This window comes from Zootoca vivipara, chromosome 9 (genome assembly GCF_965207765.1).
Source record: "Zootoca vivipara chromosome 9, rZooViv2.hap1.1, whole genome shotgun sequence".
NCBI classification, from domain to species: Eukaryota; Metazoa; Chordata; class Lepidosauria; order Squamata; family Lacertidae; genus Zootoca; species Zootoca vivipara.
This window is the reverse complement of record NC_142592.1, coordinates 46,024,709-46,049,327: the sequence shown is the minus strand read 5'-3', so window position 1 is coordinate 46,049,327 and position 24,619 is coordinate 46,024,709. Positions and strand designations below refer to the sequence as shown.

The 24,619-nt window shown below is 42.9% G+C and overlaps 1 protein-coding gene across 1 annotated transcript; it reads left to right on the top strand.

The window, feature by feature from the left end:
- Positions 1-6,526: 6,526 nt before the first annotated feature.
- On the top strand, positions 6,527-23,235 carry ISX (intestine specific homeobox). Its single transcript, XM_088651811.1, has 4 exons — positions 6,527-6,713; positions 18,116-18,267; positions 20,725-20,841; positions 21,721-23,235. Exons 1-4 carry the CDS (start codon positions 6,527-6,529, stop codon positions 21,958-21,960), a joined length of 696 nt encoding a protein of 231 aa, XP_088507937.1. The 3' UTR covers positions 21,961-23,235.
- The last annotated feature ends 1,384 nt before the right edge of the window (positions 23,236-24,619 follow it).

Sequence of the window (24,619 nt, the reverse complement as noted above, 5' to 3'; positions counted from 1 at the left end):
TCCTGCTCCTCTCCCATTATTTCCCAGCTTCTCTCCCCCTCTAGCTCTGAGCTACGCCCCTCCCACAAACCACTGTTGTAAATCTATACTGTCTTCCTGTGGAGTACAGGGTCAGATTTAAGGTGCTGGTTTTGACCTTTAAAGCCCTTTACGCCCTAGGACCCTCGTACTTACGGGACCGTCTCTCCCAGTTTGCCCTGCAGAGGACCTTAAGGTCCATAAATAGTAACACCTTAGAGGTCCCGGGCCCGAAGGAAAACAGATTAGCCTCAACTAGAACCAGGGCCTTCGCAACACTGGCCCCAACCTGGTGGAACGCTCTGTCTCCTGAGACCAGGCCCTGCAGGACCTGATTTCTTTCCGCAGGGCCTGTAAGACAGAGTTGTTCCGCCTGGCATTTGGCCTGGAGCCAACCTGATCCCCTCCCCCATTTTCCCTTTCTTTATCCTTTTTTATGAGGCTGCATTTTACTTTCTAATTTTTAAATTTAAATTTAAATTGTAATGTATTTAGTCTTGTTGTTAAATTCTATTTTAACTAGTTGTTTTATATTTGGTGTTAGCCGCTCTGAGCCCGGCCTTGGCTGGGGAGGGCGGGGTATAAATAAAAATTTATTATTCATTTATTATTATTCTGGAAAATTCAGGAGGAGGGGGAGGTGATCTCCACCATTCCTCCTCCACTGTCCAGTCCCTGGCAAGGAGGTATTCAGGAAAAGCCCAAGCTGATCTCTATTCCCTTATCCCTATGTAAGAAAAATGAAGCACATCCATTGTTCTGCTTGATCCCAGGACGAAGTGGAGCTGCAGGTGAGAAGCTTCACATATAGTCTATGCATGTAATAATTCTTGCATGGGGCCCCTAGCTTTGTACACACATGCATGGGTCCTTCTATGGGGAAGCAGCAGATCCAACAGCGTCACACCTGCACCAGGCACCACAAAACTGTCCAGGTGACCCTGCAAAGCTGGCCATGAGGTCAGGGATGCCAAAAAGAAGACCTTTGGAAACAGAGTGTACAGGAAATGGCAAGGATGGAGAAAGGGCCCCAATTTAAATTAATTATCCTTCTGCTGAGCAATGAGCATGGAGAGGCAAATCCCCACCATCCCAGCGTAAATTAATTTCTTACCGATCAACAACTGAAGTGGTTGGAAGCCATCACCAATACTGTATAATCAATTATCTAGATTCAAACCATTTAACATTTCCCTCTCTCTCCCTACCACACAATAATTATTATTGTTATTATTTTATCTTGAAGTAATAGCTTTCTGAGGCCATTTCACCTTGATGGATTACAAGACTGCCTTAAATGTCAATTGATAATAATTATGCCATAAAAAGCACAATAAATGTTATTGGTTTAAACCCACAGTGCCATTCTATTAATATTTCTAATTTACAGGCTCGTTGGGACATTTTACAGAGACAATGGGGGTAATAAATCCCAAGGGAAGGCTGAATGAGCTGCCGAGTAGATTGTCGGCAGCCATTAAACTTGAGAAAGTTTTTTTAAAAAAAAACCTGGCCCAGGACACAGCCTAAAGTCCAACAGGACACAAAACTATCATTGTGAAAATATGATGTGTCTCAGGGTCAAACTACACATGACGCGGAAGTTGGAGACTGGAACTCGTAACATCTTATTGAACAAAATCAGCCAGGCAAGGTGACTTCATTTTATTTTTAACCAAAAGGACATTGGGAGATTCTATGATGTGGGGTAGGTGGGCCATAGAGCTTCCCCCAGAGACTTGGGAGGGCCACCCCATCAGATCCACATCTTGTGGAGGACCCATAACCCCAGGCTCGACCTTGTCATGTGTCAGCCACCACCTGAAGGCTGAAAAGGGAGATACATCCAGTGCCAAAGCCAAAGCCGACCTACATCTGGAAGCAATTGTCTTGCCAAAGGTGGTTCTTTTGTTTGGAATTCAGAAGCAATACAAAACACAAGTGAGTGAGAAGAAGAAGATTTTATTCCTAAACAGCAAGCAATATATACATACATACCAGGTATGAACTTCTATCTGCCACTTGGAAACCCTCAAGAAGTGGTGAAGTGACTCTCCCAGGCAGCCTTAATTTGCATGGCCCTGTGGCCAATCAGTCCATGCATAAGCTTCTAAATCACTCTGCTCAAACCATTTGATTTTATAGATAGCCACCTCTTTTCAATGTCCCACCCTCCAACAACCATTTGCAATGCTAAAGAAGGTTCCCAGCACTAACCTCCCAGGCTGATTAAGACAACTAGGAGGGAGGGCTTCATCTCCTCCCAACTGATTAGGACAGGCATCCCCAAACTTTGGCCCTCCAGATGTTTTGGACTACAATTCCCCGACCACTTGTCCTGTTAGCTAGGGATCATGGGAGTCGTAGGCCAAAACATCTGGAGGGCTACAGTTTGGGGATGCCTGGATTAGGACATCAGAGAAGGTTCTCAAACCTTCAAAAACTTAATAGCTGCCAGGGAGGGGTGAGGAACAGAGGCAGGAAGGGTAACCATGTCAGAATAACTACCTCCTTGATATACAATTGGTCTTCCGGTCAGATTTTCCCATACAGCAATATAGTTGTGGCCAGTTTTAAATCCCAGAACATTGTCTTGTCCAGTTTGCACACCTTCATAGACTAGCCATTGCTACTGGGAGGGGTCACTTCAAGTGGGTCTGCAATGAAATGCTTAAAAAAGGGGTCTCCACTCAGTTTGCTACATATGTAGCAAGCATGTTTCACAATAAAGAACATGGTCATCTGTAGACTGACTACCAGAGTTGGCAGACTTGTTTTCCTGAAGCCACAATCCCAGCTGTTTTATCAAGCTATGAAGTATTCTTAAGCACAGTCTCCTTTTCAATGCCAGAGGAGAGGAGCACGTATTTTGGGGAAGTGTTTGCTGAGGAAGACGCTAATTCTTTGTCCTTAAATAATCATTGATTGTTCACATACTGGCTGACTAATATGCCTAGATCCCTCTTTATGTGCTTCCTTTATGTTTCCCGAGGAAAGGTTGCACAAACATTTGCTGTTTTACAGGGTAACAAACAGAGTGGCTTTGTGCCTTACTTTGTAGAGGACAGTCCCGTACTAGGAACCATGGTCAATGGTCAAGGATCATGACAGTTGGAGTCCAACATCTGAAGGGCCACAGGTTTGTCACCCCTACAAAAAAATAAAATATTTATTTCCTTAGATGTTTCTCCTTAGAAGTCTCCTTCCTTAGATGTTTCACATTTGACTTTTGATGAACATTTCAGTGATAACCAAGGCCCTTGTTGCTTCCGGCTCTGCTTGTTTCAGACAAATGGAGTCATGTGAGTTGATACTAAGACTGCAATGCTAGCTGTTTTCAGCTTTCTGTAGTTAACACAGTAGAGCATAGTTGCTCACCACTATAAACATATACTCACTTTTAGCCACACAGTGGTACCTTGGTTTATGAACATGATTGGTTCTGGAAGTCTGTTCATAAACTGAAGCGTTCATAAACTGAAGCGAACTTTCCCATTGAAAGTAATGGAAAGTGGATTAATCCGTTCCAGACGGGTGCGTGGAGTACTCAACCTGAAGCGTACTTAACCCGAAGCATGGGTGTAATTGGTTCCGGAAGTCTGTTCATAAACTGAAGCGTTCATAAACTGAAGCGGACTTTCTCATTGAAAGTAATGGAAAGTGAATTAATCCGTTCCAGATGGGTCCGTGGCGTTCGTAAACCGAAAATTCGTAAACCAGGGTGTTCATAAACCGAGGTTCCACTGATTTTACTCTTCTTTAATATCTATCTGCACCTAAAAGGAAGGAAATGACAAATGGACTATGTTTTAAGCAGTACCGCTGTGTTGAACTCTAAGACTATGTATTTTCACTTCTCTGGGGACTTGCTGAATTGTCTGTATGCTTATGTACCTAGATATGTAAAATTGTGATGGCTTCTTTTTTCCTTGTGAAGGAGGGAGGGGGTCTAGATTTTCTATTAGTTTTTTCTCTTTTTCTTTTTGTTCTGCTTGCGTTCTCTTTTACAATTTTAAAAATGCCATTTTAAAAAAAAAGATACCTTGTCCCCCAAGGGAATGAGATAAAGGCAGCTTGATAAACATCAAACAAGACACTGATAAAGCATCAACGACGGGGCTTAGGCTGCAAGAGTCCTTATTCCTGGCCTTTACAACAGGTCATGGATCATAAAAATGGAGAGGGCAAAAAGCTTCTGCAAAGGAAAGTAAGGCTAGGTTATATGTTCTTGGATGGCAGGGAGCAGGTATAGCTGTTCCCCATCCACCTACATGGCAGCCTCTTCTTAGTGAAAATAGAGCTGCTGTGAAGGGAAGGGGAGAATTTGCAGTACCTTAATTAAACAGAAAGATGATTGCTGCCAGGATTACCAGCTTTTGTGAAGTAATCCTGTGAAGAAACCAAGCCAATAACACACACACACACACACACACACACACACACACACACACACACCGGCAACACATTTAGAAACCCATAGAATGTTTAATCAATCAAAGGCCTGGTTATAGAAAAATGTTTTCGCCCGGCACCTAAAGATATGTAATGAAGGTGCCAGGTGACCCTCACCTGTAGGGGAACCCAGTATGAGGGCCAATGGCTGCAAGCATTCAAAGGGGTCTGTAAAATACCTTGACGGCAGAGTTGTTCCTTATAAACCGAACCAGATTAACTGTAATACGCAATAAAACAGGACCTCAACAAAATGGGACTTCTGCAAATTCTTGGGTCTGCCTGGCTTTATTATCACTATTTACATCCTGCCTTTTGACCTAAATTGCCTTTTCTTGGACGATTATAGTGATTCATTGTGCTCCCAGGCTGCAATACTATAGACACTTACTCGTAAGGAGCCCTCGTTGAATTCAGAGGTACTTATTTCTGGGTAAACATGCATAAGATTATGTTATTGTGTGAGTAGGCTTATAAGATTAGTTAAAACATAAAATTCCAAATGAAGTTATCTGCAAAGAACTGATAAAGGATTGGTGCTACTTTAGTTATCTGTCTGAAAGATAGTCAATAGCCTATCTTGCTTTGTAGAGTAGAACTTTGATTAGTACATTCAGGCCGAAATCCTATGCCCACTTATTCAGGTCAGGACTAAGCCTCATTGGAATGAATGGGGTTTACTTATAAATAGACATGCACAGGACTGCATTGTCAGGCTGCAAACCTGCGCATACTCCTCTATGAATAAAATCCATGGGGTGTTGATGTTAGATTAATTAAATATACACATTTTATTCTGCCTGACAGTAACATGCTGGTGTTCCACCATAATTTCTGTCCCTGGGCAGCTAACTTTACCAGCCCTTGGAAAAAGCCAGAAGTCTTACATCTTGTCAGGTGAGTTTTATTGCCACCTTGGTTACACAGTAATTTCAGTCTAAGCTATACAAAGAATCATATGATGGGATATCAGGTAATTGGACAAGTAAGAATGGTCTGTCAGTACAATTGTGGGATAAAGATAATGAAAGGAACCAAAGGGAAGAGCCGACCGAAAAGGGAGTTGACTTTCTTAGGTGGGTGGGGGGGAATCTTAGCAGAATTTACAAAACTTCTTTTAAATGTGTTAAAAACAAGAAGTGGGAGAGGGAGAGGAAGATGAGCCTCTGAAGTTCTTCCTCGTGGAGCTTACATGGAGAGGAATCTCTAACCTTTGGGATGTTTTTCATGCAAGATTTGTCAAAGTATTAAGAGCAGGGGAAATGACTCTTCCAGTTGCTCAGGCATTCTAGAAATCTTTTTATATATTTATTTTTCGTTATTGCCATTTTGGCAAAAGCTTTTTGCAAAGCTGCAGTTTGGGGACTTTTTGCCGAGTTGTAAAACTTGACGGAAGATAAAATTCCCAAATCATTTCAGAGAGGATAAGTAGTATGAAGGTCCAGAGAAGCTTGTTTATTTATGCTCAAGACTTCCAAAGACGTCCCAAATAACCTTGAAGAAAATTATATTTAGTCCAATTGCTTTTTCAAGTGCCATACCTCCTATTGGTCGAAGAAGAATGTGCTGCTTCTTGTTTGTCGATCTCTTTGGAAAGAATAAAAAGGAAAGTAATCATTTCTAAATTCTTTCTTACATTAAGCTTCTCTTTAGTGGGTCTTTCTACCAAGATCTTGGCTCCGTTAAGAAGAACACTTCTCCTCTTGGGATTACAATGAGAGTGGATGTATGAAGAGGCTCAGAAATTTAAATGTGGGGGTGTTGTTTTGATAGGGGTGGGGCTGCACACACTGCTTCTATTTGGTTGTCATGCTGTTACTTCTGACTCAATTTTTTCCTAAATATTGTAGCAGATTTCAGGGATCCAAAAGAGAAAGTGGGCTTCATTCCTCCTCCCGTCTTCTGAATTAGTCTGAGTAGGTGTCAGCAAGGAGAGAGAAATCAACATTTATTTGCCTTTTCCTTGCATAAAATGAACAACAGCAAGAGTGTGGTGTACACAGTATATTCTGCATATCATCATATATAAATTCAACTCTGCGTTTCCACCTTCAAAATGGAAAATAAAATGAGTGGCTCAAAGGAACGTGATAATGGGGAGAGGCCCATCCTACCTTTTTCTATTGAAGAGATCTTAAAACGAAAATCCAGGGAGGTCTGCTTACGTACTACGACGATCTGCAATAACCACACTGAGGATGCTCAAATCCTCAGAACAGAGCCAATTTCAGAAACGGCTAAGGGTAAGTAAGTACCGCTTCTTCTAGTTTATGAAACTTATATGAGCCTTGATCCTCTTACGCCCTTGATCCTCTTATGCCCTTGCATGACTCCAGAGTTTGATTGCTTAAGACAGCCACCAGCCACAATTTATTTCATGACTCTTAATATCATCATGCTTAATATCTTTGCATTCAAAATTACTTTATTTATGATACCAACGTATAACCCTTTGGGCAAGATGACGGAGGGGTGGAATTCAAATGTGTTCTCCAGTTGGCAAAACACTAAAATAAGTTGGCCTGGCTAAGGCTGCTGAGATGTTGCACCCCTAACAGAAGCGTGCTTGGCAGAGGTTCAACAGGTGCAGCTTTTTCCAACATGAAAACGCACTCATGACATCCCTACTATTTGAGAACTTTGACAAACTTCATACAACTAAGACATAATTTTGTTCTTCTTGTTAAATATTTGATCTGACAACTCTACAATATATGCACAAGTGCAGGTGAAATGGGAAAGGATGGAGTGGGGTGTGGGTGTGGGTGTCCTGACATCACATCCCGATACTATAAAATGAATTGAAATTTGAAATTTCAGGCCACTTGGTTCCATACAAAAATTGCAAAACTGCCAGCCTGGGATTTCAAAGAGATGAGATGCTTGGAAATGAGAAGGCCCTGTGCTAACATACACAAAGACAAGCAACTGCTAATTCTTTAGGAAGGGCTATGCAGAGTGTAAACAGTGTGATTAGCAACTAAGACTGGAAGACCTGATGTGATTTCTAGTGTTGTGAATGTATACTTCTATATACATTATAAAAACATAATAAAACATTAAACATCAAATCCTTCTATGATCTATTAATCTAGAGCTGTTTTTTTCCAAACAAGGTGATTTTGCTGCAACAAGCCTCACTTCTGTGTAGAAAAAAAGGCATGCACAAAACACACACACCATATCCTATAGCAAAAGGAAATATCTGTTTTACGCAGTTTATGCATGTAGCAGACAGAAGCAGATTTAGGGGAGTGCAACCAGTCTGGATGCACTGGGATGCACTGGGTGCAGAGCCTCGGGGATGCCGCAGGAGACACCACAACTATTATTAATTTCGGCTTCGCACAGGGCGCCATTGAAATTTGAGATCCCAATGTCCACCACTGTGGTGGAGACCCACCAACAAGTGAGATTTCCCACCATTTAGTAAGGGTGTTCACTGACTCTATGCAGCCCAAATTATGTATGAAGTGAATCAGATTGATTCAGGGAAAGTTAGTGTGCTTCCAAGTCAGATCACGCAGTTAACAAGGTGCCTTAAGGCAGATCAGGGATTTCCTACACTTCCAAGTAGGGATGGAATGAGTTGTCAAGTTCCATTCTCTAAATTTTTCAGCTTTCCACATTTCTGCAGTGATTTCTGATGTGTGTGTGTTTTTTACTATAAAATCCTCACTAACATTATCAGAATTTTAGTGTGACTTTCTCTAATGTAATTCCCTTTACAGGTAGGTAGCCGTGTTGGTCTGAGTCAAAGCAAAATAAAAAAATTCCTTCAGTAGCACCTTAAAGACCAACTGAATTTTTATTTTGCTATGAGCTTTCGTGTGCATGCACGAAGTGTCTGACGAAGTATCTGATGAAGTGTGCATGCACACGAAAGCTCATACCAAAATAAAAACTTAGTTGGTCTTTAAGGTGCTACTGAAGGATTTTTTTTATTGTAATTCTCTTTGTACATTATTTTCAGTGCTACGTTCATTTTTATGCACATTTTCCCTAATATAAGCATTTTCGTAAACATTGATTGATCAATTGGTTGGAAAACTGCATTGCAAAATTCGGATAAGTGTGAATTTCAAATGACGGCTATCTTTCACTTCCCAAATTGTTTCAGAAAGTATGAAATTGATGCATTTTCCTTCAAATGCAAACTGAATTGAATTTGCCCTGTGAACCGCCCTGAGACGGTAAAGGGAGGTATCCAAATTTAATAAATATAATAAAAACTGTCCAAAAATGCATTGGGGGAAATCTCATTCAGTCAAGCCTGGGCTTTCTCCCACATGTGGAATTCTTCGCTTCCACAGACTGGCCTGACTGATGTATTTCCTTCCCACCATCACCTTTGCAGCTAATGGCCTGAGAGCAGTATCAGCAGAGTTGCATGAAGCAGAAATCTTCTTCAAATACTACTCCAATAACAAAAGATCTATTGTATTTTTCCCCTAGGCTCCCAAATTTGCATCAGGCTTTCAGTCTGGCTTTTCAGTCATTACTTTGAACTAAGGCTTCCAGAAGTGAATTCAACCATCCTATCTTACATCTTGCTGCAAAGGCTGAAGCCAAGGCAATTTGAAACAAACCTCAAAGCCTTTTCTCTCCCGATTAGTAACATCTTTCTCAGCCTTCGCCAGGCTAAAATGTCACAATTTCTGGAAGTCAAATGCTACATTTACCAAAGTAAAATGTCATCCTGGCTCCAAATACCTCCCCCCCCCCGCCCCCGCCCAACATTCTGTGTTTCACCTGCTCCACTTTCCCTTTTCCTCAAAGAGAATATTCTAAAGGGTGCAAAGAAAGTTAAGATTTTCCTACTCATGTTTTAAAAGCTTATGCAAATATGGGACTAGAAAGGGGCTGAAGAGACTGGCATCTTAGAAGGGTCAGTCAGAAGGGTCAGATGGAAAACTAGGACCCATTGCAAGAGCTTTTCGGAGTACATTTTTACCCCTGATTTCATAGAATCATAGAGTTGGAAGAGACCACAAGGGCCATCCAGTCCAACCCCCTGCCAAGCAGGAAACACTATCAAAGCATTCTTGATATATGCCTGTCAAGCCTCTGCTTAAAGACCTCCAAAGAAGGAGACTCCACCACACTCCTTGGTAGAAAATTCCACTGCTGAACAGCTCTTACTGTCAGGAAGTTCTTCCTAATGTTTAGGTGGAATCTTCTTTCTTGTAGCTTGAATCCATTGCTCCGTGTCCGCTTCTCTGGAGCAGCAGAAAACAACCTTTCTCCCTCCTCTATATGACATCCTTTTATATATTTGAACATGGTTATCATATCACCCCTTAACCTTCTCTTCTCCAGGCTAAACATACCCAGCTCCCTAAGCCGTTCCTCAAAAAGGCATCGTTTCCAGGCCTTTGACCATTTTGGTTGCCCTCTTCTGGACAGTGATGTCAGTGATTTCTTAGGACAGTGATTTCTTAGGACAGTAATGACAGGGGTTGATGGGAGTTGTAGTTGAAAACATCTGGAGGTCATCAGGTTGGAGAAGGCCGATTTAGGGTCACCGCTTCTTCCTTTTGCCTAGCAGGCCTCCTGTTCAAGTCCGTCAGGCCTATCATCACATGGAAGTAAGGGTTCTAGGCTTATTTCCTCAGTTTGGGAATGTGGCAGTGTTACTGAACTGGGTAGTTCAGAATCTACAGCATTTCCATCCTGAGGGAAACTATCTCAAGGCAGGGCAGTGCTCAAAATATCTATCACTAGCAAGGCACAAATTGTTAGCACTGGTTCCAATCTGATCAGAAGCTGGAACTGGGGTATGGAGCTGTCTTGTACCAAGTTAGATCCTTGGTCCATCTAGCTCAGTCTTGTCATCAGGAAACTGAGACATGAGTCTTTCAGTCCTGCCTGGAGATAATAGGGATGGATCCTGTGACTTTTCCCATGCAAAACATATGCTGTACCACTGAGCTGCAGAGTGGTCATGCAACCTACTTTTCAGAGGACTAGACCTCTATTTTCGAAGGTGTCCTCTGTTGAGGGGCTGTCTGATTTAAAGAAATCATAAAAAGTAGCTTTGAAGTTACCTATCCGCAGTTAACAACACCTGGTCGGCAGACTGAGCAGGCAAACATTGGTCACCTGGTGTTTTCCCCACTATGGTGAGATGTATTACATTTGGATAAAATGAGAGATTCGCAGGAGGTAGGGTGATTTTCATCAGGACCACAGCAAGCAGGGAAAGAATTCAGCTTTATCTCCTGAACTTCTGCCTTCCCAAGCCTAACTGCCCAACATGGCTGCTATTAAACATTTCTCCCCAGCCCTTGCCACCCTAGACCTAACTGCAATCTGAACCCATGGCTGCTATTTGCATATTTTTTAAGTGCACATTAAATTAAAAAAAACGTAACTTGCTGTAATGATTAGCTTGGCTCTCGGACTCCTATCCAATACCTTACCACTGAGTTAGACTGTACTCAAGTCCTGTTTGTAGGCTTTCCATACATTTATAGTTGTCCACTGTGAAAACAGGACAATTGTCTAGATGCAGCCTTGGCCTGATGCAGCAGGACTCTTCTGACATTTTCTCTGACTCGCCAGCTCCCCTGAGATCAGCCTATGGAATCCAAGCAATGCACCATAGGCAGAGAGAAGTCACTCGGCATAAAGGCGCAAGCTGGGAGAACAAATACCTTCTCCTGCATTTCCTGAGATTTCACAGATGCAGGTCACATTTTATAAGGCTGTTCGGTAAAGTTATGATCAGAGCTGCAGGGCTTCTGCTAATAGACACTGGGTTATGGGAGTATTTTATAAATTAATAACATTGTTGACCATTTCCTCTCTAACATCTTTTGCGGTTTTATTGGTCTTTTCCCAAACTGATCTAAGAACTCGTCATTGCAGCCCAAGGATTTGATTTCTTGGTGTATGTGTTTTTATTATTCCTTGGCTAAGAATTGAGGGCATGCCTTTTATCTGTTGTTTTAACAAGAGTTTTATCTTATATCAGTAAGGAGCAGAGGCCAGGTATACTGAAGTAATGACAAAATTACACTGCAGGAATGGAAAGGGAGCAGCAAACCTGATTGAGACAGAGATATGAAAAAGGCAAGAGCCTCTGATTGATGTGTAGAGCTTTGTAGGTACAAGTAACAACAGATAGCAACAGGTAGCTTGTAAATGGTCTGACAGAGAAACCTATAATAAATCCAACTTCCTTCTATAGTTCTGTTTCAAAAACACAAGTATCATCTGCTGTATATTTTGGAAAGTTGACTGTTCCAGGTCTGTGCAGAGAGGGCGGGGCAGCTGGGCACACTGAGCCCCAGGCCTCATTGGGCTAAGCTGACCCAGGGCCCCCTGTTAGGGACTAGCTGCTTTTTCTTTTAGTTTATAACTTTAGCCTAACAAGACTTCTGCCCTGGGCAAGCTCTGCATGGGCTATTTCTGTTCGCTATGGATAACCAAATTTTGCATGATGGTTTCTGACATCAAGGAGCAGGCTTTTATCTGAGATCAAGGAGCAGGTTTATGGATGCAGTTGGGTGCCATTTTGATCAAGACAGCAGACTCGACTTTTCAAAACTGCACTGTTTTGAACCAAATTTTGCATGTCATTTGCTGAGATCAAGGAACAGGTTTTCTTCTATGTTTGGATATAGTTGGGTGCCATCTTGAATCAATATGGTAGAATGAACCTCTCATAACTGTACTGATAGTAACCATAAATTTCAGCACTGCACTGATTGTTTGGTTTCTTAGAATTCCCAAGCACAAGGTACAAGGCTATTAGTTAAATGCAAGAAGGGACTCGCTGGATCAGACTAAAGACTCACCTAGTCCAACCCTCTATTTCTTACAACAGCCAAAAGCCCTCACCAGGGCATGAGAGCAATATCATTTTCCCAACCTTGTTCCCTAACAACTAGGGAAGAGTGAATTAGTCTATTTCCATCCCATGTCACATGTGTTCACTGATGCTTGTCCCACTTCCACAACCATCTGCATTTTTTAAAGAAATGCATTTTTTGCAATCTGGTGTGTGAAATGGACCTGAACCCTGAATTCTAAGTCTATATTTGCATCCTCAGGAGAGCCAGGGACAGCTCCAAGTTTGGTGCAGTCCTTGGGCAAGATGCCCTTGTTCAGGGCGGAGATCCCCAAGTAGGATTAGTCTTTATCACTTTCATCCCCGACCATAAAATTGCCCTCTCCCACGTGGCCCAGTGCACAACACTGCTCCAAGGGAGAGGGCAAGTTGTGAGGAACTTGCTACGCCTTTCCCTTGCATTGCCATAAAGCTTGCTGGGTTGGCATGAGAACTGGTTGGGACAATTTCACTGCTCTCATATAGTTTTGAACTTCTTAGCCTGGCCTTGGACTTTGGAATTCTGGTCATGCTCCTAGCTTGGTTAACTCCTCTGTCCTGTTTGTAGGCACTCTGGGACAGAATTAGCTTTTCTTGCTGCTGTTGCAACTATATCGTACTTTGCTTCTCTTCCTCTCAAGTAACGGCCTGTGGTGTCCTGTCTGAAGCAGGAGGCAGAATACAAAACTATTAAATAATGGGAAGCTCAGAAGCCTCTCTATACAAATGCCCCCATCCTTTCCAGGATGAGAGTTGCTGTAAATTTGCCAGATCCATTTCAACCGTACCAGTTGCCAGCACATCCTTGAATGAATTCAAGGTGTGTTTGGCCTCCAAAGGTATCTTCTTCCACACTGCATTTGGTTTCAGCACACTGCAAAGTTCAACAGGGGCCGTCACAAAACATGGTGAGCATTTCATAGCTTTGCATGAGGAAGGGAGGAGTTGGGGAAGGGAGGGAGAATGAGACAGAGAGCTCCCAATTCTCACTATCCATTCACACTTCTCATGTTTTTTTGTTTTCATTTTGTTTTTGTTGAATGATTCTCTGCTCTTAGTGCCTGAGGCCTTCTGCTTACTCTCTGTTCCAGCCCTCCTCTCCAATAATTAAGCAATTTTATGATTGGTGTCTGGTTAAAGGCATCTTTTTGTCTGAAAGTTTTGGGCTGAAAGAAATGAAATGGAGCCTTTAAACATCCCAGCATCCTGCCGCTCTATTTCTGCAATGCCTCAACAGATAGCAGCAGGATGCTAAATGCTATGCTTCAGTAGCAGAAGGCTGTACCCTGAGCAATTTGTATGTACCCAATTAGAACCATTCTCCCTGACTACACTAGTCCCTTTTAATAAGTAGTGAGAAGCTCCTTTAATAATAATTTTAAAAAATAGCCACAGCACCATACTCCCGCCTCATCGTCTCTCCACATGCTTTTTTAAATTGGAGAGCAGGCTCTTTAGCTTGGAGGAGAAGCCCAAGAGCAGAAATATCTCCTTATGTATACAAGCAAATTTGGTTTGCTTCACTGAAGCACAGCAGGGTTACATCCTTTTTTATATATTTTTAATGAACTGGCTGACCTGTACTTTCTTGGAAGGGCCAACACTTTAAAAAGCCTTGCCACACCATTCAGACACCAGTGGCCATGATTTGGATCATCTTTTTGAAGAAGAAAAGCTGATGTCATCTTCACCATCGCTGACAGCACCATAACTGGCCTCACCATCACCAGCATCATCATTACCAGCACAATATATAGATATATGATAACTCATAGCAGGGCAGAAGTGGGGGACCTTTTTCTAAGCCAAGGGCCATGGTAGACTTCCTGTGGTAGAGAGGGCCAGTGATAAAAGACAGCAGGTAAATGGCTGTTACTTTTCCCTCTATACAGCAAACTATATTCTAGCCATGCAAAAGCCAGAGGTTTGCACACATGCATCTATCTAGGCAGGCAAGAGGCATCATTAGAGTTCAAAGACACATTGCAAATGAGCAACAGCAATTGAGGGGGGCATGGAGCATTTCAGGGAGGAATATGACCTGGAGAGATTCCTAAGGGCCAGATAAAGATACCTGGAGGTCTCTAGGCCTGAGATATCCTGCCGCTACCTTAGGGACCACTTTCTTTCATACCAGTCTGTCTGCACCCTAAAATCTGTGTGGAACTGATGAGCCTATTTGAAATACAACAGCATGCTAAGGTTATTCCTTGTTCTGTGAAAGCGTGGGGACTTTTGCAAGAGGTTTGAGGATCTACATTCAGGGAAAGGAACTGCACTCCTAAACCACTTAAGCTTTTATTCTGAATGACTTCCCTGCAGCTTTTAAAAAATGCATTTGAACATCCCAAGCTTTTGCATATGGAAACATTTCAAGAAAGAAATGGTGTCTTATTTCCCCAGGGATTCTGGAGCCAAATTTGTAAATCTGGTGTTGCGCTCAACATTCTCTAGCCTTATATCTTCCTCCCACATTCTTTATTAGACTGTAATTTTGAGTGCTGTTGTTTGCTGTGGGATCTCCAAAGTTGAAATCCCAAAGGCACTTACAAATATTCGGAGCTGCAGTCAGAGAAAATTTCACCTTGTGGGGGTGAATGCTAACACTTCTTTCTTCCCCTTCCTCTCCCCAAATCTCTCCTCTCTCTCTCTCTCTCTCTCTCTCTCTCTCTCTCTCTCTCTCTGAAACATAAACATAATTATTAAGTTTAATCAAAAATGCACCATCTCACTTTCCTACTGGCGAGTTCTTGATTAGCTGACTGTAACTATATCAGCAGCAATTTCATTTGGAGCTGAAATCAAAGCCAGTCTACTCAGACTCTGTTGGCCCACAGCTGACCTCAGGTTATTTTATTCTTTTAATTTGATGAGTTCCAGCTTTGAAAAAAAAATGCTCTCAACAGGACTGGCACTCAAAAACTCTGCGTGTTGTTGTCCATATGCAATCCATCAGTAAACAGCTTGTCACACCAAGTGCAGGAAGCAGCAAGACCTAGATTACCTTAATATCAACAACAGTGTTCTTTTAGATGCATCTGCAGTGGGACACCCAAGGCGGCGAACATCAGTACTCTCAAGTGCCAGTCTATTCTTCAGACAATGGCCACAGCCAGTATTCTGTGGGAAAGCTTCAGTCTCATACTGGAAATGTGCAATTGAAGTAGATTAAAGCACACTAGTGAAAAAGAGCTACTTTATAAAAAAATACTTTTGTGATTAGGAAAGTGGTGGTGGGTTAACACATTTTTAAAAAATGTGGGATAAATGACTGATTGATGGGGGAACCTATAAACACCATACAAGCAAATCAGGATGAATGCCTCAGGTTGGGGACAGCTGTGAGGGGTGGCAGATCTGGGGGGCAGCAGCATACCAGTCACCACCTCCTTCACTTGTCCCCCACTACCTCCAGCATGTCCTGGCCTTCCTGGGCTGCATCCTGTCACCTCAGGCAGCGGGGGGGGGGGGCGGCAGAGGAGCAGGAGAGAGTGCCGTTTTCTGCTTTGCCTCAAGTGGCAAAACATTCTTGACCCCTATAGATTCTAGCCCATATAGATTTTTGTTAAAAACTGAACAGAACTTTCTTCCGAAACAACTTGTTTCAACAAGATTGAAGCTTACAGGACTCCTGTCTTTAATGCACATCCAAGGGAATCTTTGCTTATCTCTGATCACTGCCCTCATAGTGTCCGCAAGACTTAGTGTGACGAGCACTTGCTCCTTGAGGCAACTTCAAGAGATGCATCTAATGAGCTGTATTTTGATACGCTACTTAAAGGTCCAAGGGTTTGAGACGGAACTTTCTGGTACATAAGCTTCATTCATTCAATCAATCTGACCCTTCCTTCTGAGATGAGCCTGTGATTACAGTGCTCATTACGATGGAGGCTTATATTTCTGCCTGACTTGTAGCCGCACTGAAAGCTGAGCTTGTAAGATTGTCGTCTCAGAATATCTTCCCTTCAGTGTTACCCCCCACCAACCATGTGCATCCTGCTACTTGCTATAAGGCTACAGCTATAAGATTGTGTTATTTAGTAATAAAGTGACTGAGGCTAAACACAATGGGTGATAAAGGTGTGCCTAATCTGTGGTTGAGATGTGACTGACCACCTACATGTGAGCAACCGCTCATTATTAGATGCCACTTTGCAGGCATCTATACTCAGTGCCCACTTGTTAGGGGCAGGGTTGGTGGATAGGGCAATATGGACAGGAACTGTAGACTTGGTCCCAATCAAGCCTTCACATATAGCACTTGCAAACAAAGCTTTATATCTCAGCCTAGCTATCCTCAGTGGACTGTTGTGATTTGTTGTGACACATGAACTACTTGGAAGGGAGTGAGATGCATATGTGTTTGATCTTTCAAAAACAACAACAACAATGAGATGTGCTTGGTAGGACTGTGCACTATCCACAAGACTTGGCTTAATGTGTAATCAGCCTGGTTTGGCTTGGGAGAAGATTTTTCAAGTCCTCAATTAACATCTCTAAGTGTCAGGGACATGCCCAGCAGAGAGGAATCTCCAGAGGAGGAGGAATTGGCTGCACCTAAGTCTCTAAGAAGTAGGAGGCGGAGCAAGAGATTAGAGCAGAAGTGTCGCTGTGGGTTAAACCACAGAGCCTAGGGCTTGCTGATCAGAAGGTCGGCGGTTCAAATCCCAGCTCCCGCCAACCTAGCAGTTCAAAAGCACGTAAAAGTGCAAGTAGATAAATAGCGGGAAGGTAAACGGCGTTTCCGTGTGCTGCTCTGGTTTGCCAGAAGCGGCTTTGTCATGCTGGCCACATGACCTGGAAGCTGTACGTCAGCTCTCTCAGCCAATAACGCGAGATGAGTGACGCAACCCCAGAGTCGGTCACGACTGGACCTAATGGTCAGGGGTCGCTTTACCTTTACCTTTGGGCCATACTTGGATAAATCCCACTCCTCTCAAATAGGGTTGCCAAACTCAATAGAGGACAGGACTTCTATGCCTTTAATTGCCCTGCTCTCTTTTGAGTCTGGAAACCTTAAAGAGAAACCAGCAGACCCTTTGCTTGGAAATTAAACAAAGGGTCTGCTGGCTTCTCTTTAAGGTTTCTAGACTCAAAAGAGAGCAGGGCAATTATAGGCACAGAAGTCCTGTCCTCTATTGAGGCTGGCAACCCTACTTTCAAAAAGGAAACCAACCATACTCTTTTTCCCCCCTTAATCAGAATTCAGTGGTTTGTTGCTTTTCCAAAGAAGGGTGCCCCCCTAGTAGGGGCGGAGGCATAGCTGCCAAGTTTTCCCTTTTCTCACGAGGAAGCCTATTCCGCATAAGGGAAAATCCCTTTAAAAAAGGGATAACTTGGCAGCTATGGGCGGAGGAAGGGGGTACAGTGGGTGCGGGCCACCCCGGGTGTCATCACTGATGGGGGTGACAGCATGCCAGATGGCACGCACTGCATGGGCTGCAGCACACCAGAGCCACACGTCTCTCCTGGCAGAAACGTGGCTTGGGCGCGCACAGGCTCTGCGCTGCCCAAATGGTGGACCTGCTGCCTCCCCCTCAGCTGTAGGGCGACTGAGTGGGAGGAGGCAGGCAGACTCCAGAGGCCCCACGGTGTACCCCACTCCTATGGCCGGCTCGCCCCATCCTCACCCTGCCCCTATGGGCAGCTTGCCCCACCCCTATTAGTGGCTCGCCCCCGCCCCTATGGGTGGCTTGCACCACCCCAGGCGCCCGAGTGGCTTCCTCCGCTGCTGCCCCCTAGATTGACTTCAAACACTTCCCTGTCTTATAAAGAGAATCCCCTAAAATACCTATTCCTCTGTTTGTACAGATGAAAAGAAAGGGAAACGAAGGATCAGGACAACATTCACAGCAGAGCAGCTTCAAGAGCTAGAGAGGATCTTCCACGTTACACACTACCCAGATGTTAACATTCGCAACCAGCTAGCAGCAAAGATCAATCTCCCAGAAGCCAGGATCCAGGTAAATTATGTGTCCCTCTGATGCAGGGTCAGTCCAATACATTTTGCTGCCTGAAGCAAACGGAAGTGTGTGGCTGTAAATATGCTCAGGAAATGGGTAGGATAGAATCCCCCCATTCATTACGATCCACGTGCCTGGATATATAGGAACGGGCAATCTGCTTTAATTAGGTTGGTTCACAGATCCTCTAAATCAGTGTTTCCCAACCTTTGGTCTTGGGCTGTTTTTGGACCACAATTCCCATCATCCCTGACCGCTGGTCTTCCTAGCTAGAGGTGATGGGAATTGTAGTCCAAAACCAGCTGTAAACCCAGGGCTGAGAAACATTCCTCTAAATTAGTGATTCCCACCACCCCCTTGGTTCCATCAATTCATCCCCAGTGCCCCCTATAAAAAGCATTATTCAGAGTAGTGGTTTGCATGGCCCACTAAGGAAGGCAATAACACCATAAAATTCAAACCAGTAACTATTCATTGCATATTTATTCAAAATCCAATCAAAACTATTTAAGAAATTCAACAAAATGCATGATCCAGTGATACCAGCTTTTCAAAGTTTGAAAATCAATTGACACCTCCAGTAGCAGTACCCCCCCTTGCCTTTTGGTCTGCCCCCCAAGATAATCCTAGCACCCCCCAATGGGTGGTACTGCCCATTTTGGGAAACACTAGATTGTTATATTTTAATGACTATAACCTGCTCACCATAATCATTTGTGTCGTGATTCTTCTTTCTAGTAGCAAAGCCCTGTTCTCATCACCATGTGAGTTTTATTGAGAAATAACTTTTAAAAATGATTTCCCAGTAAACAATCTCCAGGGCCATGCATTTGTAGCTGAATTCATTATATTTGAGCTTGTATTCAGTTTCAAAGCCATGTGCTTGATCAAGGGTAATGTTCTGAACAGAGTAGCACCAGCATGTCCCACTTTCAGGTAGAGATAAACAAACAAACCTTGGCTCACTATCAGAATGGCTCGTAAAAATCAGCAAACAGTTCATTGCTTACTCCAAACCCAATTTTCCTGGGGCAGTTCTTCAAAGCAGCCCCCAGCAAAGCAAGAGCGAAACTTGTTTTTGAATTTAAATTCTTAGATTAGATGAGAAGACACATCTCTGTCTTGTTTAAATGATCATATCTAAGAGCCATTTCACAGGCAAGACTTTTTTCCCCTAAACAAGGGTTTCATAGTATAGGGGGGGAATGGGAGAGCCTTCAGATTTGAATATCATCTGCATATATTCATTGTCAAGAAGTGTACACTTATTCTCAGCTCATTGCCAATCAAAACAACGAAACCCCCAAAAATATCATTTGCATCTTGGTCTCAGTGAATCTGCAGGGTTGAATTTTCATAAGATGTCACAGAATCATAGAATCAATGAATTCTAGAGTTGGAAGGGACCCCGACCCCAACCATCTACAATGCAGAAATCTCAACTAGCCAATCCACCTAAATTTGGGTTCCTCACTAGTCCTTCCAGCAGTCTTCACCATTTGTGATTCCACGGGTGTTCAAATTAATTTTCTTAATGTTTTATTTTTTGTTTTTTAACAGTGTTCTTATACATTAAAATCATTTTCAATTTTTGCACATTTGAGATTACTTGAATTCCCCCACCCCCATTTTCAATATTTATCTATTCTTTCTATTGCATCCAATTACATTTTTTCAAATTCATTTTGTATCCATTTTTAACTTTAGTCTTATTACATTATAAGTGTTATAACAATCCTGCTAACGTTTTTAAATATCTACAGTGATCTTTAGGGTACTCTATAAATTTTCCCCACTCTTTAATGAATTTCCTATCATCTTGGTGTCTGATCTTCACAGTCATTTTTGTCATTTCATCATAGTCCATCGTCTTGGTTATCCATTCTTCTTTGGTTGGGACTTTATCTTCCTTCCATTTCTGGGCGAAAAGCGTTCTTGCGGCTGTCGTCACATACATAAACAGTCTTTTCAAGTCCTTTGCTTTTTCATCTCCTATTATTCCCAATAAGAAAGCTTCTGGATTTTTGACAAATGAATTTTTTTCAATTCATTGTGTGACCAGGCGGCGACAGCCCCAGGCCCCAGGGATCATAAGGAAGGAATAAAGACTCTGACATTATATGGAATTAAAATTAGGCCACAACTTTATTAAACATCCGAATGTAGGAAGACTTTGCCTTAGGCCTTGGGGGTGTATCCCTCCCAGACCCCCAGCTGGGGGACCTGGGGCTCATCAGGGTAAATGGGATATGGGGGTGCTCTGTGAGACGTAAGTGTAGCAGGCAGCCAAGCCCATCACAGGGTAGTTCACTAATGACCTTTCGGTGTATGGCCAGTGACACCCATATATATAAGCCCTTTAAGAGGTGGACCCTGGAATTGCTGCCGCAAGGGGGTGAGTCACCACTTCACGCCCCCCTCCCATTGATTTCATTTCTTCTCTTCCCCCACACATAGATCTGGTTTCAGAATCAGCGGGCAAAGTGGAGAAAGCATGAAAGATTTGGCAATTTTTGTGGTCTTCAGCATCTAACTGAGGTTGATTTTATCCCAGCTCCAAAGGCAGAGACAGTAGTGAGTATAAATGACTATCTGTAAAGGGAGGACCGACCTTCTTAAACTGAGACTTTTTGTACATATAAGTTGTACTAATTAAGAACTGTACCTTGAAAAAGCAGGCAATAAATGTTTCTGATTAACAGTTTTGGGTTAAGCCATAGTTTTGCATAGCCTTTGTGGGTGTTTTTGTAAAAGCACAAATAGACTTAACAGTAATAGCCTTGCACAGAGAGGCATCGCAGAGTCTAGCACATGTTACACTAAAATACCATAAACTCAGACCTTGTTATCCATTCTGGCCTACAAACCTCAAAAAAATACATTCCTTTCTTCACCCTCCAACCCCATCTCTATGGAGCTCAGAGTTTAATGTCTACAGACCATAGCTAATGCAAACCAGAAACTGAAACAGTAGTCTGAGCTGTGTTTGCAAACCATGGTTTTGATTACGTCAAAACTTCATCTCTACGCAGCTGCTTTTTCTATTCTAATCCCAGCACGTTCTAAACCCTGGATTTACATGTTCTGCAAAGGCTGGAACTGTCTGACAGCGCAATTCTATTGTCTACTCAGAAGTAAGTCCCATTGAGCCCCTGTACAGGGCTGCAGCCTGAAAGAGTTATTTGGCTGGCAAACAATATTTCCGTCCCGTCCTCCGCCCACACAAACCCTCGCAATCACCAGAACAAAATGATTTCTTTTCTCCCTTACTGATTGCCTGTCACTATATTTTAAGGACTCCATTTAGAGGTACTCTCTGAAACTTTGTTGCTTTTTTATTGCTAAACACTGAAGGGAATTGATAAGGCAAGTCCTGTGTTGCTCATAAATTGCACCCAGCTAAAAGCCTGCATTAGTGCGCCTAAGATTCTCTTTCTATCTGTCTTATGACAGGGTCCCTGCCGGGTGCCATGCAGCCGTTGTGGCATAGGCCCCCACGCATGGCAGTACTCATCGATCCAAGAGCATTCCTCATCTTCCTGGTTACCAGACATGACGCCCTGTGCCCTGATGCGCACGGATCCAATGATGTTCTCAAAGCCTTATCTACTCTTTGACTACCTCCCTCAGTACAGCCTCCCACCTCTGTCCTTGAAACCAGCATGGAGGCATATTAGTGGCAATTTCACATAGAAGAAGAAAAGGAAGGAAGAGCTACTGTGCTTTACAGCATCATCATTGAACTAGCCTGATGCGGTGGACTTACACCAGGGAAACCTGCTGGATTCAGATCCCCAAGTGGCCACAAAAGTGACTAGGTGGTCTTGAATTGATTGCTAGAAGAACATAGGTAGTTGCTTTTTACAGAGTCAGACTCAAAGGTCCACTTAGCTTAGTATTGCACTGACAGGCAGTGGCTCTCCAGGGTTTCAAATAGGAAGTCCCTCTCAGACCTGCCAGAGGATGCCAGAAACTGAACATGGAATCTTCTGCATCAGAGGAGCCAATTCCTATGGGCTGGGGGGCTGGGGTCCCTTTGCCCCCCCCCAAAAAAAGTTGATGGGCTTTGCCATTCAAATGGGGTGTGTGTGTGTGTGTGTGTGTGTGTGTGCCACATCTTGTGATCAATTAGTTGGGGCAGGGCTTACCTAGGCCCGTCCAATATTTTATTCAAGTTGGCACCCTTGTTCTGTATGCAAGGCAAATGGTCCACCGCTGAGCTACAACTCTTCCCCATCTCTCAGCCTCACCTACTTCACACCACTGTGGTGAGGATGAAAGAGGGAGAAACCACAGAGGAATGAAGAGATGCAAATGTAATACCGATAATTGCTGGAGGAGAATTCTGCTTAAAACAAAGCTAAAATGCTTCTCGTTGACCTTGAAGGATGAATGCTGCTTGACCTAAATGGGAAGCAATTATAGAAGAAAGCCAGCACTTCCTCCATTGAAGGACTCTGCTTGAAACAATATCACTTTCTAGGTGTGGGGTTAATATACCAAATGGATATTGCATTGCACTGTCTGTTGGAGAGCTGAGGCTTTACACAGCCCTAAAACTGATGGATAACACTGTTGCAAAAGTGGCCTGGGATGATGAGATTTTATTGGTCAGTGCTGGAGGTGTGGGATCACCTTCCCTCTTCGGGAAAAGAGCTATTATTCCGTTGATCAAACTGGACAATCTAAAGGATAAGGCTGTTGGATTCTTTGCCTTGCACACTTTGTGTTAGTTGTGCTTGGTGGGGTAAAACGTATGTTCAAGAGAAGGGATAAAAACACCAAGGGAGCTTTTGAATAACCTTATTTCTGTGACGTGAGGGATGAGGGTGTTTGCTTTATTGTATTTGGAACCCAAAATAATGGCTTATAGATTAATAGATGGAGGGGGAGAGAGAATTATATTGGATGAAATACTGGGTGTCTTGCCCTGTTGCATTAAGGAGTGTCTTTAAATGATTAAAATCTTTATACAAAGAAATGGCTTTTTGTGTTTTTGGGGTTTCTCCAATGCTGAGGATCAGTGAACCACCAAAGAACAAAACCAGAATGAGCCATGTTGGAGGCAGAGCGATTTTGAATTTTCCCAGAATTCCTGTGTGCTTTTACAGGAAAATTGAAAGCTGCCCCGTGCCAATCAGGCCAGGAACACAAAAGTGAGATTCCCCAGGTGGCACAAAAACCACAGGCTAATAGCATAAGAAGCACTCAATGTAATTGTCAGAAATAGGAATACATTTTCGGGGCCCTGAAGCTTGAACTGATATGGGCACCCCTTTGCAACCAGAAATGAGGCTTGGGTAACCACTATCTTCTTCAATGGGGTTGTTCAGCAACAGATCACCATAATTATTTTTAAATAATAATAATAATAATAATAATAATAATAATAATAACTGCTCAGATTAACTACCTCCCAGATTTTGATTAAAATTGCTATACTGGACTATCTCATATTACATGAAGCACGTTTTACAAAATACTCTTTCTGATTTTTGTAGCAAAATATTCATGAGAACATGGATTTGGGACTATGTCTAGCAACATAATCAGGTCTGACCCACACAAAGAGCTTCCAGTCTCTTAAAAGCTCTCAGATTCTGCAACAGGGATAAACGAAATGAGTGTGGTTAAAGAAATCTATGCAGATTGTCCAGATTGCAGTCATGTATCCTGAATGCAAAATGTGAGGATTTTGGTTGCAGAATTTGAGGTGGTCCAGAATTGTGTGTCCCCAGCATGCAGGATAGTCTCTAAAGACTGAGAGGCCTCTTGATGCCTTCCCAGATGTAAAGTGCAGGAAGAGACTTTCCACATATTTCAGTCCATCTCTTCAATGGTGTGTGTGTGTGTGTGTGTGTGTGTGTGTGTGTGTGTGTGTGTGTATTTTCTTCCTGAGAGCGGGAAATAGTGGAACAACCTGCAGGCTCTTTTCATTTAAGTGATCAAATATGAGTCCAGTGTTGAATCTTCAGGGGATTTAAGATTAAACACTTTAAAGGGAAACTCAAATAGATTTTTTTTATCGGCTCTAATAACATTCCCACCTCTGAAAAGTTGCAAAGAATTTATCGCTCTGATTCTTATTTTCATAAAAAAAATTCAAGGAGGAAATGCTCCCTGCCCCCATGGAATAGCAACAATGGCAATGAAATGCTGGCTAGAAGCCCTGGGCATGGTCCTCGGGAATGCTAATTTAAGTGGGTTTGCGTTGCGGTCTTTCCAGCTACCCCAGCGATCTATTAAAAGAATCAAAGCCTGTTGATTAGACTGGGCCCTTCTGCTTGGGACCTTCGGTGACTGTGCCTCATCTCTGTTTTGCCAAGCCTTCTATCATCTCATTTCTCATCAT